Below are 17,433 nucleotides of genomic sequence, written 5' to 3'. Positions count from 1 at the left end.
TCAAGACCGTCACTGGCCCCCTGCTTTTCTGTCCCCACCCTTTGCCTTCCAGGCTACCGTTCTTTACATGCAAACTGCCGGCAGGTTGCCATGCCCTTTGTTATAAGTTAATTTCCTTAAGATTTTTCATTTTTGTCGGTCAGGATCTCACTCTAGGGCACAAGGGTGTAGGGCCTGTAGTTTTGTCCACACCGTTTGTGTTCCTGGCTGGTAGAATGCACGTTACCCACCCAGAGCTATCTTGGATCCATGGACAAAAGACACACATGCATTAGCTTATTTCAAATATGCTTTTAGCTCAATGGCTGGCCACCTCTAAGCCTCCCAGAGCTACTGTGCCCTTCCTTCTGGTACTCCTGGCTAACCCCCTTCCAAATCTACCTTTAACTTTGCTGCTTGGTTACTTCCTGTAAAGCTCATTGGTCTTGCTGCCCCAAGACACTTTTGGGCTGCCCTTCTGAGAGCCGGTTTCCTTTTCTGCCTACATTTTGGAAGATCTTCTCTGTAGTTTCCAGTCTGTCCTATCCCCCCAGCCTCCATCTCGATTTTCCTCCTCCTTTCTCCTAGCCTGTGGGAACCTGGAAGTCCCGCCTTTTTCTTTCCGCCCAACCATTGACCACTGGCATCTTTATTGATAGATCAAAAAACCAATCGGGGACAAGGACCTTCAATGTCAGTAATACAGATTCTCAATGAAAGAAAGCAGCAGAACCCTTACCCCCCCCCCCCCACCCAAGGGGTTCTCAAACTTTCGTCAACAATCATAGTGTTCGAGCCTCCTAAATTATGGGATTCCAGTCATAAGTCACCAGGTCTAGCAATCTTATAGCAATCTTATGATCTCTCTCTCTCTCTCTCTCTCTCTCTCTCTCTCTCTCTCTCTGTCTGTCTGTCTCTCTCGATCTTTCTTTCCCTCTCTGTGTGTGTGTATGCATGTATGTATGTACAAAATTACAGATGAGTGTATGTGATACTCACATGTGCATACATGCATGCATGGTACAGAGGATGACCTAAGGAGTTGCTAACTTTGGATTTTGGAGACAGCGTCTAAAGTGACCTGTGGTTGCTTTATTTGAGTAAGCTGGCTCACTGTCAGCCCCAGGGATCTGTTTGTCTTTACCTCCCCATCTTTCCCAGGTTCACACAGCTAAGCCCGACTTTTCAATATGTGTTTTAGTGAATGCTTAGCTTATACAGCAAGTGCTTCTCTGACCAAGCTACCACCCAGCCCCTATCTCCTGGGTTTTGATGCCTCTACACTGCTTGGTCTATAGCTGAATTGACCTAGAAGTTCCTTCAACTCCTTCTTTGCTTGACCGTGTTCTCCCCACCAAGAATAATGTTCCTTAGTCCCTCAGAATTTGCTAAACTGGTTAACATCTGTCCCCTCTCTTCTACACGTTTCCTTCACATTGTAGCCTTCACACTGTGTTTGGACTGGACAAGTGGGTTGTTATTGCGTGCTTTGAACTGTATCATGAATTTGCGAGTATTCTATGCCTGCATATGTACACTTGAGGTTTGTTTAATTTGCTGTGCATGTGTATTATATGGTTTTCTTGACCAGCTTAATGGTGTTAAAGAACATGCAACCCACTGATGTTCTATTAGGGTAACTGTCAGAAAGAGATCTCTTTTTACAACATAACCGTTATGACATGGCTTGGACTTTATTTATATTTTTAGTTCAGCTCTGTCCTGTTCCTCAGTGAGTCATCTCTCCTAAAATACCTCACCCGGGAGGTGAAAATGGAGACTTTGCGCCACGCCCCACAGGTTGAGAAGCTCTGTAGTAGGTACTGTCAGTGTGCATCTCTCAGAAAGGCTGAACTCAGAAAAATGATTGGTTTTAATCGCCTTATTTTTTTTTAACATGTCTTAGTGTTACTTATAAAAAAACACAATATCAGTTTTTCTTCATTAAAAAAAATACTTTGATTCTTTTTTAAGAAATTTTTTGCCCGGACCCACCACAAATCAGTAATGGAGTAATGCGAGGGGAAAGTGATACTTACGCATATAGACATTCGGTCACCTATTCATGTAACAAAGGCTTCACCCTTGTTGGAAATACTTCCATTTATTGTACTGTGAACGACGCTGAAGAAGGAGAATGGAGTGATCCACCTCCCAAGTGCATAGGTAACTGTTACACTCTTCTTTGTGTTCACATGTTCTTGTGTACATGATTGTGTACATATGTACGTATGCATACTGAACTGTTTGGATGGTTTTCAAGACAAGTAAAATCATGGGTTATTTAATTCACAATCAAATGAAAAGATTTCCTGGCAAAAATTAGCAGTGTCAACTGGGCAGTCATGGTGCATACCTTTAATCCCAGCACTCAGGAGGCAGAGGTAGGTGGATCTCTGAGTTTGGGGCCAGCCTGGTCTATAGAGTGAGTTCCAGGATAACTAAGGAAACACAAAGGAACCCCGTCTCAACAAACAAACAAAGATAGCAATGTATCTTTCCTCAAAATGAATATCAGAATTTAGCACCATGTACTCTCTGAGACTAACTTATAACTTATTATTAACATTGCTGACACTCTAGGTAGGCTCCTATGGGGGGGGGGGGTGTTGTTTCATATTTGGTATGGTATTCTTCTGTCTGTAGTGGAGCTCCAAGGTAAAAGCCACCTAGAGCTGAGCGTCTGTCACTCACCTGGGTGGTGCCTCACCCCAGCAGCTGAGACCAGAAACCAAGTCACCTTACCCACCAAGCCCAGAAAGATTAGGAATGCATGGGGTGTTCTGGAAGAGCCATAAGATAGCTGTAGGATGGGAGGTTCTGGAAGAGCCACAGGACTGGCCTGTCATCCTAGGACTTGTGTGCTGCTGTCCTTCCTTGTCATACTATCTAAAGTGATGCTGAGCCAGAATCTGAGTGCAAACACTGCTTGGTGCTCACTCCAAACTCTGTGTATAGAAAACTGAATTACTTTTGATGTTCCCAAGGCACTGTGCAAAAAAAGGGTCATGCTTTATTGAATAATCAAAGCAGAACCCTTAGACACGTGACCATAAAGGGAGTTTGCTTTGGATGGTCACCTGATTCCGGTCTCTTGTTTAGTATTGACAAAATGGACAGAAAGGAAAAAAAAAAACCAAAAAACCAGACTGATCTATAGTCATGATTGGAGAATTCATCATACTTATTCCCATAGCTAAAAGAAATAAGAAAAGGGGGCTGGAGAGATGGCTCAGTGGTTAAGAGTGCAGACTGCTCTTCCACAGGTCCTGAGTTCAATTCTCAGCAACCACATGGTGGCTCACAACCATCTGTAATGGGATCTGATGCCCTCTTCTGGTGTGTCTGAAGACAGCTACTGTGTACTTACAAATAATAAATAAATGAATCATTAAGAATAAGAATAATAAGAAAAACCCTTAATTCTAAGAGAGTGAACACCAGTGGTTAGAGTTAAGCAACTTTTCACAGGAGAACCAAGCCCATCATGACATGTGGTCCTTTTCAAACCACATGTAACCACATGTAAAAGTGACCATCTGTTGCCCTTCAGCCTTGGTGTTCTTTCTTCATAGCCTTGTTCCTGACTATTGTGGAATTCAGATTCGACATCAATAACAAAAGAGAAACTATCTTTTGTTTAAAATTTAAACTCAGTGGGAGCATAGTAACCCTTTGGATTTAAGATAGGAATATTGTGGAACAAAGAATAATTTTTACATTCATATGGGGACCTTAAAATGACTAATATCTATAGAAAGAAACATCAGTATTTCCAGTCACACCCCCTCTGTTTGTGTGCATGGCAGGTGCTGTGTTTTGTTGCAGGGATTTTGGATTGTTCTTTATAAGTAGCCTATGATGTAGACCCTCTATTTTTAAAGCAGGAAACAATACATACACCATCCATAGTGTCTGGTGCGCGGGACAGGGCATCATTAGTGGGTTTAACCTGTTATCGCTTCAGGGACAGGGCATGTGAAAAATGACTTACCTAAACCATTTCCCACAACAGTGCCAAGCAATCTGCACTGAGATTTTGTTGTTGTTGTTGTTAGTGTATTAAAGTTGGCACAAACTTATATAACTTTAGGGGGTAATGTGATGTTTCTGAGAGCATATACAAAGCGTAATCACCTTATTAGTCTGCCCTGTTTGTATCCTTGGTTTTGGATGAAGAAGACAAATCTTAGAAGGGTCAAAGACTTGATAAAGTCCAGCCCTACTTAGGGCTACCTGAAAGGGGTTAGTGAAAGCATGCCAAAGGCAACTAGCAAGGAAAAATCCCACAGATTCACTCGCCCATCCTCAAGAGAAGGGACAAAGTAACTGCTGTCATCTTTATATAAAGACATTCTTTGGTGTGAGTGGAAGAGACAATTTTTAAAAGAAAATTGAAGACCATGTCACATAATAGAATGTTATTCTAACTTTTTTTTCACATAGAAAAAGTTATATATGCAATAACATTGCAAACAATGCATTATTATGTTAATATAAGTCTAGTTTAGTCACATATGGATAGGATGTAGCTTCTACTTTCGTTATATGGCTGTATAAAATCTAGGATCCACAAACGAGAGGAAACATGCAATATTCATCTTTCAGAGACTCATTTATTTTACTTAGTATAATGGTTTTCAGTTGTCTCATGAGAAATGAGACTGGGGGAAATGGATAGGAATAAGGTGGGGGAGAGGGTAAATATTGTCAAAACGTGGCATATTTATAGGACATATCTTTATGAAACTCATTGCTGTGTACAGTTAATATGCATGGATTAAAAAAAGAAGTGGCTGACGTAATAAAGGCTGGATTTCTAAAAGTCCTTTCTAGGTGTTTATGGGGAGAGAGAAGAGTCACTGAGCACAGAATGGATAAGGAAAGCATTATGTGATGAGCAAGATTCAGCTAATTTTTTAACTTAACACTGTTTTCTTTATAGAGAAAAAAAATGTCCCAACAACAGTTAATGTTCCAAGTACAAGCATCTCCTCAACACCTCAGAAACCCACCACAGTTAATGTTCCAAGTACAAGCATCCCCTCAACGCCTCAGAAAACCACCACAGGTAATGTTCCAAGTACAAGCATCCCCTCAACGCCTCAGAAAACCACCACAGGTAATGTTCCAAGTACAAGCATCTCCTCAATACCTCAGAAAACCACCACAGGTAATGTTCCAAGTACAAGATTTTCATCAATGCCTCAGAAACCCACTGCAGTTAAAGTTCCAAGTACAAGAGTCCCATCGACGCTTCAGAAACCAACTGTAGTTAAAGTTCCAGGTACAAGATTCCCAACGATGCATCAGAAACCAACTGCAGTTAAAGTTCCAGGTACAAGAGTCCCACCAATGTCTCAGAAACACACCACAGTTAATGTTCCAAGTACCAGAGTCCCACCAACATCTCAGAAACCCAGCAGGGTTAATGTTCCAGATACAAGAGTCTCACCAAAACCTCAGAAACCTACCAAAGCAAATATCCCATCTACAGTAGCCCCACCAACACCCCAGAAAACCAACACAATTGTTCCAGCTACAGAAATCCCACCAACACCCCAGAAAACCAACATAGCAGATGTCCCAGCTACAGAAATCCCACCAACACCTCAGAAAACCAACATAGCAAACGAACCAGCTACAGAAATCCCACCAACACCTCGGAAAGCCAACACAACAAATGAACCAGCTTCAGAAATCCCACCAGCACCTCAGAAAACCAACACAATTGTCCCAGCTACAGAAATTCCACCAACACCTCAGAAAACCAACACAACAATTGTCCCAGCTACAGAAGTCTCACCAACACCTCAGAGAACCAACACAGCAAATGTACCAGCTACAGAAGTCTCACCAACACCTCAGAAAATCAACACAATTGTCCCAGCTACAGAAATCCTACCAACACCTCAGAAAACCAACACAACAATTGTCCCAGCTACAGAAGTCTCACCAACACCTCAGAAAACCAACACAGCAAATGTACCAGCTACAGAAGTCTCACCAACACCTCAGAAAATCAACACAATTGTCCCAGCTACAGAAATCCCACCAACACCTCAGAAAACCAACACAACAATTGTCCCAGCTACAGAAACTCCAACACCTCAGAAAACCAACACAACAATTGTCCCAGCTACAGAAGTCTCACCAACACCTCCGAAAACTAACACAGTAAAAAGTTCAGCTGCAAAACCAGCAACAGCTCAGATGTCCCTCATTTCAACTACTATATCTGCACAAACCCCACCAATATCTCAGCATCTCACTACAGTTTATTCTTCTGCTGTACAAAATGCACAAACAACACAGGGATTTGCCACAGCAAAACCTTCATTGACACAGAATCTGCCAGCAACACAAAGACCCAGCACTTCACATTTCTTAATGACCACAGGTCTTCATATTGTTACAGGAAGATTCACTTCTCGTCGTACAGCACCCCAGCACGGACACAATATCAAGACAACAACACGTCATCCAACAAGAACATCTAAAGAGAAAGGAGAGCCTAATACAGGTCAGTGGATTTTGTTCAGATTTCCTGTAGGCAGGTCAAATGCTGTGACGATGGAAACGTAGCTAAGACTGCAGGATCCAACAGTCCCATCCTGTTCCATAGACATGCTCTGACTCCCACTGCACAGCATGACAAAGATGCTGACAGTCTGAGTTTCATTAGAATATGCAGAAAGGGACTTCAGTTTCTGGTAGGTTTTGTTTTTAAGCCTTTTTCTTGTTTCTGAGATTATCTCATTTTGTAGCCCAGGCTGGTCTTGAACTCTTGATACCCAGTTTTCCCAGGGCTAGGATGGCAGGCCTGTGCCTCCATACTTGGTTTCATATAGTTTTGATCATAGATTACATTGTCATTTGTTTTCCATTTTAAGCTTTTTCAACTTGTCTCTTGTCCTTAGGTCATATAACTAAATGCATGTAATGTTTGCGTTGGTGTTCTAGACCTGTCATGACTTATGTTGACATTGATAACTCCATGCAGCAAATATTATTGGTGTTGATGCTTCTGAAGTAAATAATATATGATTGTGTTCAAATATATATGTATATATATATTTATATGATACATAAATCATATATATATATATATATATATATATATATATATATATATAATCATTTTTTACTTGTGAATGTTTGAGTTGGTTTTGAGGTTTTATGTATAGCTGATTAACATACGTATATATTAAGTTGTTAGCAAATTAATGAAAAATTAAAATGTTGAGTTTTATAATTCTTTTCTCCCCCTTTTATTTTTTTAGGTGGTGACCATATTATCTATGGTAAGTTTGACTCACAGGGAGTGAAAAGAAATTGCCATCACTGTGGGAAGCATAGTCCATATTTCTGGAAGAGAATTTTATCTTATAACTGCCTCAGGAAAACTATCAGAATGCAGTGTTTATGGGCACCTAAGGGAAAATGGGTAAATCCTTTTAATCGGCTTGTTCTGTGGACACCGTTAGGCATCCAGTATGCACCTGCATATTCCCGACAGTGTCCCTGTTCTAAGGTCGTTGTAGGACAGCTTCAGGTCATTTGGCCAGTCAGTCGGGTAGCACTGAGTGCCCGCTGTGTCAGTGTGTCATTTTAGGGACAGAAGAAGCCCGGAAGCAATGGTCAATACAGTTCTTATCTAAAGAGCTTTAGTGTTAACCAACTCTTTGACCATTTTTAGGTCCCTGTCATAGGCCAAATGTGACCAAGAGTCCCACTTTTAATTATATCTTTCATTCATCTCTAGTAACAATTTTAAGCAGCATTCTCTAAAATTATCTTCTCTACATGCTAATATAGTCGGCGCAGGTAAAAAAAAACGTCTTGTGTTGCGATTCCTTTTAGCATTTGGGTCAGTATTTTTCTTTGTACATTATATTTACTGTTACTTATTAATGAGGTCAACAAACCCCTGAGTTGAATGGTAAGAGACACTGTTAAGTAGAAAAAAATAGCAAAATAGCATACCAAAGTCATGTGCAACTAACTGTATAGACCCTTTCATGAAAAGATGTTTATTTTAAATTTTTGTACTTATCAGTGATAATCCTATTTCATTCATGAATGTATTAGCTAAGGGACACACCCTGAAAACAGGGTCTCTTTTTCTATTGTTACTCTTACTGGTATTTGTCATACTTAGTTTATGTTTAAGCTAAAGATTTACTTAGAGATATCCCAGCAGGGACAATTGCTTTTGTACATTTTCTATTTTGAATAGAAATAAATATATTCTAAGCTAATGGAAAAAAAAAATCTCCGGATTGATTTGCCAAATTGTGGTGAGTTTAGCACCTGAGTTTTTGTTGTTTACTCAGGGATGTTTAGTAGAGATTTGAGATACTTGCTATTTGATTTTTTTAAAAAAAATACATTTAGTTTCTATGGTACTGGAGTGGAACTCAGGCCTTGTACACTGTCAGGCACAGCCCGGCTGATGAGTTCCACTCCTCGGGTGGATTTGAAGTCCAGACTTCATCTCAGGAAGCTTTTTAGGATACACTATAGTACCCTAAGTGTGTTCTGACAGCTCATTCCTGAAGTCAGACATGGTGGAAGTGCTATTTCTTAAATATCCTGTTAACTCACTTTAAAGATGAGATCCAAACTGCAGGGAAAATGTTTGTTTATTTCATTTTTGTTTCTTTATAGACAACTGGGAGTGTTCTTAATTTCACTTTTTAGTGAGTGCTCAGAGAACTGGGTAGCACTGAGACTTTTAAATGTATAGATCTTTATATATCGTTCTTATTTAGCCCCCACCCCCTTCGTTCTCACCTTCAAAAATGCTTCTGTCGATTATGTGGTAATAGACTAGAAATCTGCAGTTTTTCCTGTTTAAATCCCCTAAGAGAAGACAGAAATCATCAGATCTTCTTACTTTGCATTATAAACGACACTCGTGTGAATTTTGAAGGTTGTAACTCTGGCTCTGTTTGAGTCCCTTCCCTACCCATCTGTCTTGTCATTCTTCCCAAAATCTGTCTAAGCATCCCCCCCCCCCCCATTAACCACACCACATGAAATATTAATTCTAGTCACACACTGCAAATCAGCCTGTTTTCTATATGATTATACATTTTACATATAAAAAAATAATCTGTTTACTCTCTTGGGATAGCTGTCTTTTAGCTATACTGAGGTCAACATAGTTTTCTTGCCTTTTAAGTTGACATCATATAGAAGAAACAGAAAAAAAGAACTTGGGCTTAGGAATCAGTCAAACTTTGGTTTCAATCTGGCTTTTTTTTTTTTTTTGTTTTTTTTTTGTTTTGTTTGTTTTTGTTTAGCGAATATTCAGTCCAACACAGTCCAACAACTAAGGTAATCTCTTGGGTCCCAGTTAGTTTTCTCATCTCTGAGACAAAGTCTGTATAATCTAATAAGGGACATGAGCCATTCTAGCCTAAGTAGTAAGAGATGAAGACATGGGACAGCAAAAAGTCACAGAATGGGGTCCCCATTCCTTCTCTGTGGTAGATTGCTACAGATGCCTTGAACTCATAAAGACCCAACTGGACCTCGGGTTAAGGGTAAGGTTTTATTACTGTGGCCATGCACAATGATAAACAAGAACACCAGTGTGCATCAAGGTCAGATAACTCCTGTTTGCCTAGTGTTGTGCTTCTTGCTCTAAAGAGACCAACTGAGACAGAAAAATCTTTGCAGTGTTTAAAATAGTGTAGACATGCAGCTCCAACAGAGAATCTCTCGCCGAGATACTCCCCTTATTGAAGAACGGCATTTTTAGAAGTTACACAATACTCCTTGGATCTATTCAGCTTTACGATTGGGGATATGTGAATTATTATTGTTACTGGTATACATAGCTGTATACTGTCCTTTATCCTAAATTGGTTAAGCCTTCGGTCGATACTTACTTGTCTTTGAGTTTGTTGTTTTATAGGTTACCGAGTGAACTGGATACCATTGACAATTGCGTTTCCGGATAAAGGTCTTGTTTGTAACTAGAGAGTGATGCTTTTATTACTGTCCTGGGAGCGTGTGTGGAATTTCACATCTTACACGCACGTGCATTGCTCTGGGTTCTGGTCTGCTGTCAGCCTCCACAGCTTTCTCAAGAGCTAAAATACACATGTTGATTCATGCTCTAGAAATAGCTGTTTATTTCTGTCACCATGACATTCTGGTTTGTGTTAGTATTTTCTATCCTCATCTCTTTTAAATTTATTATTATTTTTTGGTTTGGACAAATTCTAACTTAGACATCAATGTGATGAAATTAATGAGAACTCACGAGAGAAAGAGAAACCCAAAACTTCGGGATACTTCTGGTTAAATTCTGAGTTGAATTCTAAATCATTCTGATTGTCTGAGTTGTAATGGTGCAGCCCTGCTGTGGGATAGCTGGTTCTTAAAGTTATTCATGGAAGTACAGTCTCGCAACAGTTGTAATTGAATCATTAAGCGTGTCAGCTTTAGCGGTTTTTCTGGTGTTGCCTGTAGTGATCAGCAGAGTGGAGTCTAGGGCGGGGACAGAAAGGACAGAGAGAAGAGGTGAGGCTGGTGAAAGCAGAGAGCAGGCCTATCAGGTTGCAAGTCTCTGAGTCCCCAGCACCGGAAACAAGCAACCCAAAAGGGCTATGGAAAGTCACGGTTGCTAATCAGTGTATCCGTTTGCTGTTTTCGCCTCCAAAGGGGCCTTGTAGCCTTAAGCTCCACTTTCTTAGATCAGAGTGTATGTAGAGTAGATGGAACGCTGGCAAGCGTGCTCGAGGCGGTGACTGCGGCGCCCTCTGTAGCCTGAAGAGTACAGCATCTTTCCAGCGAGGGGGAAATGCCACATGGTTAGTGCGAACTCTACAAACAGCCTCTCTTTAAAGCTTTTCCCTTGAGACTCACTCAAATTACTTACCTACCCACTGTGAGTGAAGTCCAAGGTACCGCCTTCAACTGACTGACTGATCAGCGAAACCCTTAAGTTGGAACAAGGGTACGTTTAACTCTGTACACTTCCCCCTGCCCTGCTATCGCAGCACTGAGATGCTTTAGGAGATTTTAGTTGCTGGTCCTTCCGAGAAGACGAGTGAATGACAGGCACTGTTTATTGCTGAGTCTCTGGCCTAAGGAAGACATGCAGGATGCAATTTTTTCCTACTTACTTCTTGAACTTGCCTTCTAACTGCGTGTAACCAATTTCCCCTCAGGGCTTTGTTGCCGCTGATGTAGTGATTGACATCCTGGTGCTAGACAGTTTTCTGGCACTATGATTTTAAAAGTTTCTTCTTTTTTTTTTCCCAGTAAGATTTGAATTTTGTGTTTAAGGCACACTCTTAGCTTTAGTCCTCTTTTGGAATACTGTCTCCTTCCCACTGTAATTACTTTCCTGAAGGGATGGCCCTCTCCTTTCCTTCCCCTCCCCATCAGTATATTTAAGGACAGCAGGACAGCAATGGCGTTTCAAAGAAAAATGATATGAAGTTCCTCTTCACGATATATGAGTGACTCATTCATTCCCTTTATACCGAATTTAATTTATGGTCATATCTGTGTACCATAGAGAAGCAAAGAAATCCAGGAAAAGCTAGTTCATGACATCTCTAAATTGTGATTAAGCAGTTTCCCGAATCTGGTACATGCCTGGAGCTAAGCCGCCGGACCAGTTCTAAATTCCACCTCCCTGTTGGGAATCCTGAAGGTCCTGTTTGCAGGCTGTGGCTTACAGCGGCTTCATTTTTATCTTTAAGATGGTAAAAGACCAAACTGCCTGTTGGGGTCTGAGTAAGGCTCAAGTAGATTGTCACCTGTAAAGAGACTAAAAAGGTGCTCAGCATAAAGTAAATACCCGGATGTTAGCAGAAGGCAAGCCAGCCTTATTCAAAATAGCTGATGTGCTTTGAATGTAACTAAATGTAAATGTCTTGGTTGGCTCTCACATCCTGTGGACAAGTGGGGTCACTTAAATTGTCCCTGTTTTCTTGTGAAGATTTAACTACTTAGTTGTATACACCTGAGTTACTTCAAAACGGACTTAATTCCTGCCTGTTTTAGTCAGCTAATTAATTAGAATAACTACCTTTAACTGCTATGACTGAATTGCCCATTTTAATGTTAACTCAGATTAGTTTCCTTTTTACCCTGAGTAGATTCCTCCTCTCCCCCCATTAATCTAGCAGAAGCTTTTACATACACATGCTTTCTTCTTCCTTGGGCTTGGTTTTGCATGGGTGTGTGTTTTTCACATGTATACCCATCACAGAGTGCACAGTGCTCTCGGACCAGAAGAGGGCAGCAGATTCTCTGGAACTCGGATTACAAATAGTGAACAGCCTTGGCTGGGAAGTAAACCCGGGTCTTCTGGAAAGAAAGTTTTCTCTACTGCTAAGTCATCTCCAGTCCCCGTGCACACATTATTAGAGGCGTACAGTTCCAGTTTCTCTGTAGTTACGATACAGTGTCATAGAAAGCACTTGGTCGTCTGTGAGAGTCATCTGGGCTTCCTGGAACCTGGTTTTCCCATTCCTTAGCAGATACCAATGGCTGCTTTCAAAGAAGCAGTATTTTTTATTTTTCCAGAGTAGTGTATATGGTATTTTTTTTTAAAAAAACCACTAAAAATTCACTTTTGTTTTTAAAAAAAAAATCTTAGATTTTGGGCTATGGTGGGGTGAGCCGAGCAAGGTAGTTTTCACAGGAATTTGTTTAATACTAGCCAACCATTCTGGGTTTTATCCTGCAAAGGCAGAAAGAAATAACTTGCACAGAACATTTGGGAATGTGAGCCAGAGCTTAGCAAGAGTGAACGTAATCACAGAAAAAGTAAAGCAGACATCTCAGCCAGAATCCTCTGAAGAACACCAGAACACCACTTGCCCCAGCTTTCTGTTTTAATTGATGTTGACTAATTTAGTTACAAATCATCCATTTACAGAGTTGGGAGCAGTTCCCCAGAGCTGGTGCTTGTGGCTGTGGAGGTGTGGTGGGGTGGGAGGTGCTCCTTGCTCTCCTCCAGTCTTTTATGTATACTTTCAGAGTTGCTTGTTGTCATGGGGTTATTAGGCTGGAAGTGCTGGGGCATTCAGGGAGTGTTTGTCTAAATTAATAGTCTGGTAGTTTTGCCTTAAAGCCACTTGCTTAGTCTCTGAAACGAGAAATTCATGCAACTCCCTAATTTTGATGTCTTTTACTTGCACACGTAAGTAATAATCCACATGGCCAGGCATGGTGACAACACTGGTAACTTTAATCTCAGCCCTTGGGTGGCAGAGGCAAGAGGATCATGATTTGGGGCCAGCCTAGGCTCTATAGCAGGGGCCTATCACAACGGAACAAAACCCAACAACAACAACAAAGAAAAAGTACCCCAGAATGGAACCAATGAATCAATGAATCCGCTTACCTTGTTCCAGAGGTTTAGCTGTGGAGAGTCAGTGCTGACTTGATTAGTGTGTGTTTATTCTTCCAACTTTATACTCACTTAATTAAAAATAACAAGGGATGCAGTAGATAAATGTGAGGTGATTATGTAGCCCCGTCCAGCCTCTTGCATCTATCAGAGGGTCTGTCTGGTTCCCTAGAAATGTTGTATTGTTTACATTATAAGGCCGTGTTTAGGGCAGGCCATACAAGTAAAATCTTGGTTTTGTTATTTGACTGAAATTTGAGTTGGATCACCCAGGTAGCGTGTCCGTCTTTACTGTCCAGTGCTTCTGCTACAAGAGTCGTACATCATTTAACCCAGCGCCAGCTTTCATAGGTAAAGTATGACATGTTGTCTTTGAAATCCTGAATAATTATGTATGGAACGTATGGACGGTTTGTAATACCACGTTTCTGTGTCTCACAAAATGCCGGTGGAGACAGTTGGCTTGCAGTTTCTGCAGACGTGGGTTAATGGCGTCTTAAGCTTCAGTTATTACCAGAGTCTGTCGAACTTAACTGTTTATTGAACAAACGTCTGACACTGATTCTCTCCTTACTGTGCTGTTTGAGAATTTGATAAGTGGGTGCTTTATAAGGTTTATTTGTCTTTATGTGTATGAATGTTTTGACTGCATCTGTATATGTGCGCCTCCTTCGGGAAGTGTCTATATGGGCCAGAGGAGCCAGGAGATTCCTTGGAACCGGAGGTACAGATGCTGTGTGTTAGGGGTGCTGGGTTGAACTCCAGTCCTCTGGAAGAGCAGGTGTTCTTCAGTCACAGTGCCATCTCGTTAGCTCATGCGTCTGTGCTCCATGTGATCAGCGCCCCTGCTCCCTCCCCTCCAAGCTCCTCCTATGCGCACCCCACTGGGTTGCCCTCCAAATCACAGGGACTCTTTAAAAAAACCCACTGAGTCCATCTGCTTAGTGCTGCAAGTCTATGGGCTGGCTACTGGAGCGTGAGTGTTAGATTAGAATTAGGGGCCGCGTCCAAAGAAAAGTGACCCCTCCCAACAGCATCCACCACATCCATCCCACTTCTCTGTGTCTTTGCCAGGAGTTCCTCACAAAGGCTTTCGGCTCTCCCCAGCAATCCAGGGCTTGATTTTTGGAGCTCTTGTGAACGGCTATTCTGAGTCTATGTGAAACAGCTCTGTCATAATTAGAGACGACAGTTTCACAAACACCCGCCATTGTCCCCTGACTCTTACAGTCTTACCACATCATCTTCTGAGATGATCGTGGCCTTACAGGAAGAGCTGTGATAAAGATCTCTCCTCTTCTCTCTTTATCTGTACTTTGTCCGGCTGTGAGTCAGTGTTAATCACCATCTAGATACATCTCGTAAGCATCTCTGAAGAGGACCAAGAGCTTCCCTGATCGATGGCTCTAAAAATAAGCATTTAGGGGGCAATTTAACACCATGCTCAGCATATAGTAGACGTTGGTTTTTCCTTAGGGCCTATGACTTATTCAGCCATGGGTGCCTAGACTAGCTAACAGTACCAGGCATGGGTTCTATCTCGAAGAAAGGTCTGAAATCCAACAAGCAATTGGTTGTCTCCGCAACATTCATGCCAGTGATGTCTCAGTGGGCACATCTTGCCAGCCTAGTCCTTACTCTAGCTGATGTGGTTTATAACTGGGTAAGATTGTTGGTGACTTCCCCATGAATGGCATACACAGCACCTTCAGGTACCGTGGAAGTCAGGCAGTGGGATGAGTGTGGTCATTGCCAACTTGATTTCTCAGTGTCTCATGATTCACCTATATGGTGTTTTCTAAAACCGTGTCTTACCATCAAGTTCAGGAGGGTAACCAAGAGTAATGGCAATGGCCTGTATTGTTGTGGGGTCATGTTGTGTCCCGTGACCCATTGTTGGGTCAGTCATGGGACCCAACTGACCAACAGTTTGAACCTAGACCTGATTCAGGGCTTTTCATTTGATAGCTTGTTATGACTTGTATAGGGTAAATCCATTTAAACTCATTTTATATATGTATATATTTTAGGAAGCCTCAACAGTAATAGGTTTCTATGTGGATTTAAGCCCCTCCTCTCCCTTGGCCTCCCACTTTCTACCCTGCTTTAATTCCTGAACTGTTGTTTCACCTTGTTTGTACTCAGCTTATCTCACTTTAAGTACCATTATTGGGATGTCAGAATGCCACAAATATTTGGGAGAGGGAGTGATGATTCTTAGGGCTTAGTAAAAATGGTTTGGCTGTGACAGTTTCCACCATAAGTAGATGGGCTTATTTTGTGTGTGTTTTTCTATTCACTTGGTGACTTTTAGAAACATTTACATTAAAATACATTTTTGTATCTATATTTGTGGATCATAAAATATATTTTTTATGCCTTTGTTTGAAAATAGCTTAATGTAAATGTGCTGTGAATGCTCTCAAGTGACTTAACCTCTTGAAACTTTATATGCAGTTGCTCAGGGGTCTTTCATTGACTCTTATTCTCAAAGTATCTTCAAGGTGCCTGGTTGCTAAGAAACAAAACATTGTCTTTCGTACTTTGTTTCCATAATGACTAAAGTATACTGAAGTAAGCCGAAGGCTCTCTGTGCTCTTTGATTTTCATTACATTTGTTTTGAGCTCCTAATTAGCCAGTTCTTGTAGTGTCTTATCCCACTGCACCCAGAACGTTAATGTTTATTGTCAGTAAATCATTTTGATTTTAATCTTTTTCTTTAACTTTCAGGACATACATGTTTAATAACCTTGACAGTTTTGTATGCGATGTCATTACTCATTGGCTAGTTGACAAAGCCAACGAAGAGTTAAGAAGAAAGTATATACAACTACTGAGAATACTTCTAGTTTGTTAGAATGTCCAGGAAGAATGGACACATACAATAAATTTAATCGTGTTGTTTGTTCTGTATGCTGCCATCGTCTTCAAGCTGCGTTAGAAATGTTAACAAAGCAAGAAGGAGTTTGTCTGGAATGGTGTTCTCAATGCATATACATCTCTTGAAACTATTTCAACACTAGACAAATTCACAACATTGCATGGTCTCTTTTTCTAAAATGTGTGGGAAAGTGTAGAAAAATTTCAGGCTAGAATGATAATAGGAGGAGAGGGAAACCATGGTTCCTTAGGCTAGATCTGTCCCATTATTCTAGCTTACAAAGCAAATAGGAAATTAAAAGTAAAACAAAGACCCCAAATGGAATTCCTTTTTTTTCGTAAGCAGAATTGCTAGAGGTGGAACATTTTAATTTAACCCTTGACCTGAAGGCATTTTCATTTCTACTTTCCATTAGCAAAATGTTATGAAGGAAGAGTGTGCTTACAAACCAGCAGTGGGATGGAAAAGAGCTCTCTTGGTACAGTGCTTGCCCCACGTGCCTAAATCCCTGGGCTCCTTCCCCAGCACACATTTATAATCCCAGCACTAGGGTGGCGAAGGCAAGAAGATCAGAGAATAAAGGTCATTCTGGGTTACCATGTGAGTTTCAGGCCAGCCTGGCATACCTAAGACAACAAATAAAACATCATAAATGGATGGATAGATTAGATAGATGATAGATAGATAGATGATAGATAGATAGATGATAGATAGATAGATAGATAGAAAAATGAAGGATGTTGAGCACTTTGACTTGGTGACAAATGAAGGGGATGTGACTGACGATCACCTTATTGATCTACCTTTAAACACACAGATCAGAATCAGGAATAGTTTTTAAGGATAAGCTGCAGTTTGTTCTCAGGGAAACTGTTTCTAGTTTTGTTTTCTCCAGTAAAAAAGCCCAAGAAAGGTGTCTTCACTGACTGGTCATTTGTATAATAGTGTCCAGTGGTGTCGTAACATCTACGTATGAACAGGTTTTGTACTTCGAACTTGACATGTTCATAGCCAAATTGTAAATCCTATTCTTTTGTAATATTAAGATTCATCTATTTATATCTTATTTATATCATTGAACATTTTGGTTTTTAATATGTATCAAGAAGATATGTAATAAAAGTAATTTCCTTTGGATAGAAATAAATAAATACACTGTTGTCTCCTGTAATATTTGAAGTTTCTTAA

General features: G+C 40.8%; 1 protein-coding gene across 4 annotated transcripts in view; it reads left to right on the top strand.

The window, feature by feature from the left end:
* The window catches only part of CD55 (CD55 molecule (Cromer blood group)), a 26,474-nt gene extending 9,041 nt beyond the window's left edge, over positions 1-17,433 (top strand). Inside the window, exons 6-10 of one of the 4 annotated variants that reach the window (XM_080918384.1) lie at positions 1,954-2,145; positions 4,925-5,152; positions 6,398-6,502; positions 7,263-7,283; positions 16,095-17,433. In XM_080918384.1, the coding sequence (XP_080774510.1) occupies positions 1,954-2,145; positions 4,925-5,152; positions 6,398-6,502; positions 7,263-7,283; positions 16,095-16,153 (605 nt within the window). In that variant the 3' untranslated portion in view covers positions 16,154-17,433. Of the gene's footprint in view, positions 1-1,953; positions 2,146-4,924; positions 5,318-6,397; positions 6,503-7,262; positions 7,284-16,094 lie in introns of all 4 variants that reach the window. The other 3 variants (XM_080918383.1, XM_080918386.1, XM_080918385.1) reach the window with 3 other exon arrangements.

The sequence above is a fragment of the Micromys minutus genome (assembly GCF_963924665.1).
Source record: "Micromys minutus genome assembly, chromosome: 6".
NCBI lineage: Eukaryota > Metazoa > Chordata > Mammalia > Rodentia > Muridae > Micromys > Micromys minutus.
This window is presented reverse-complemented; position numbering and strand designations above follow the sequence as displayed.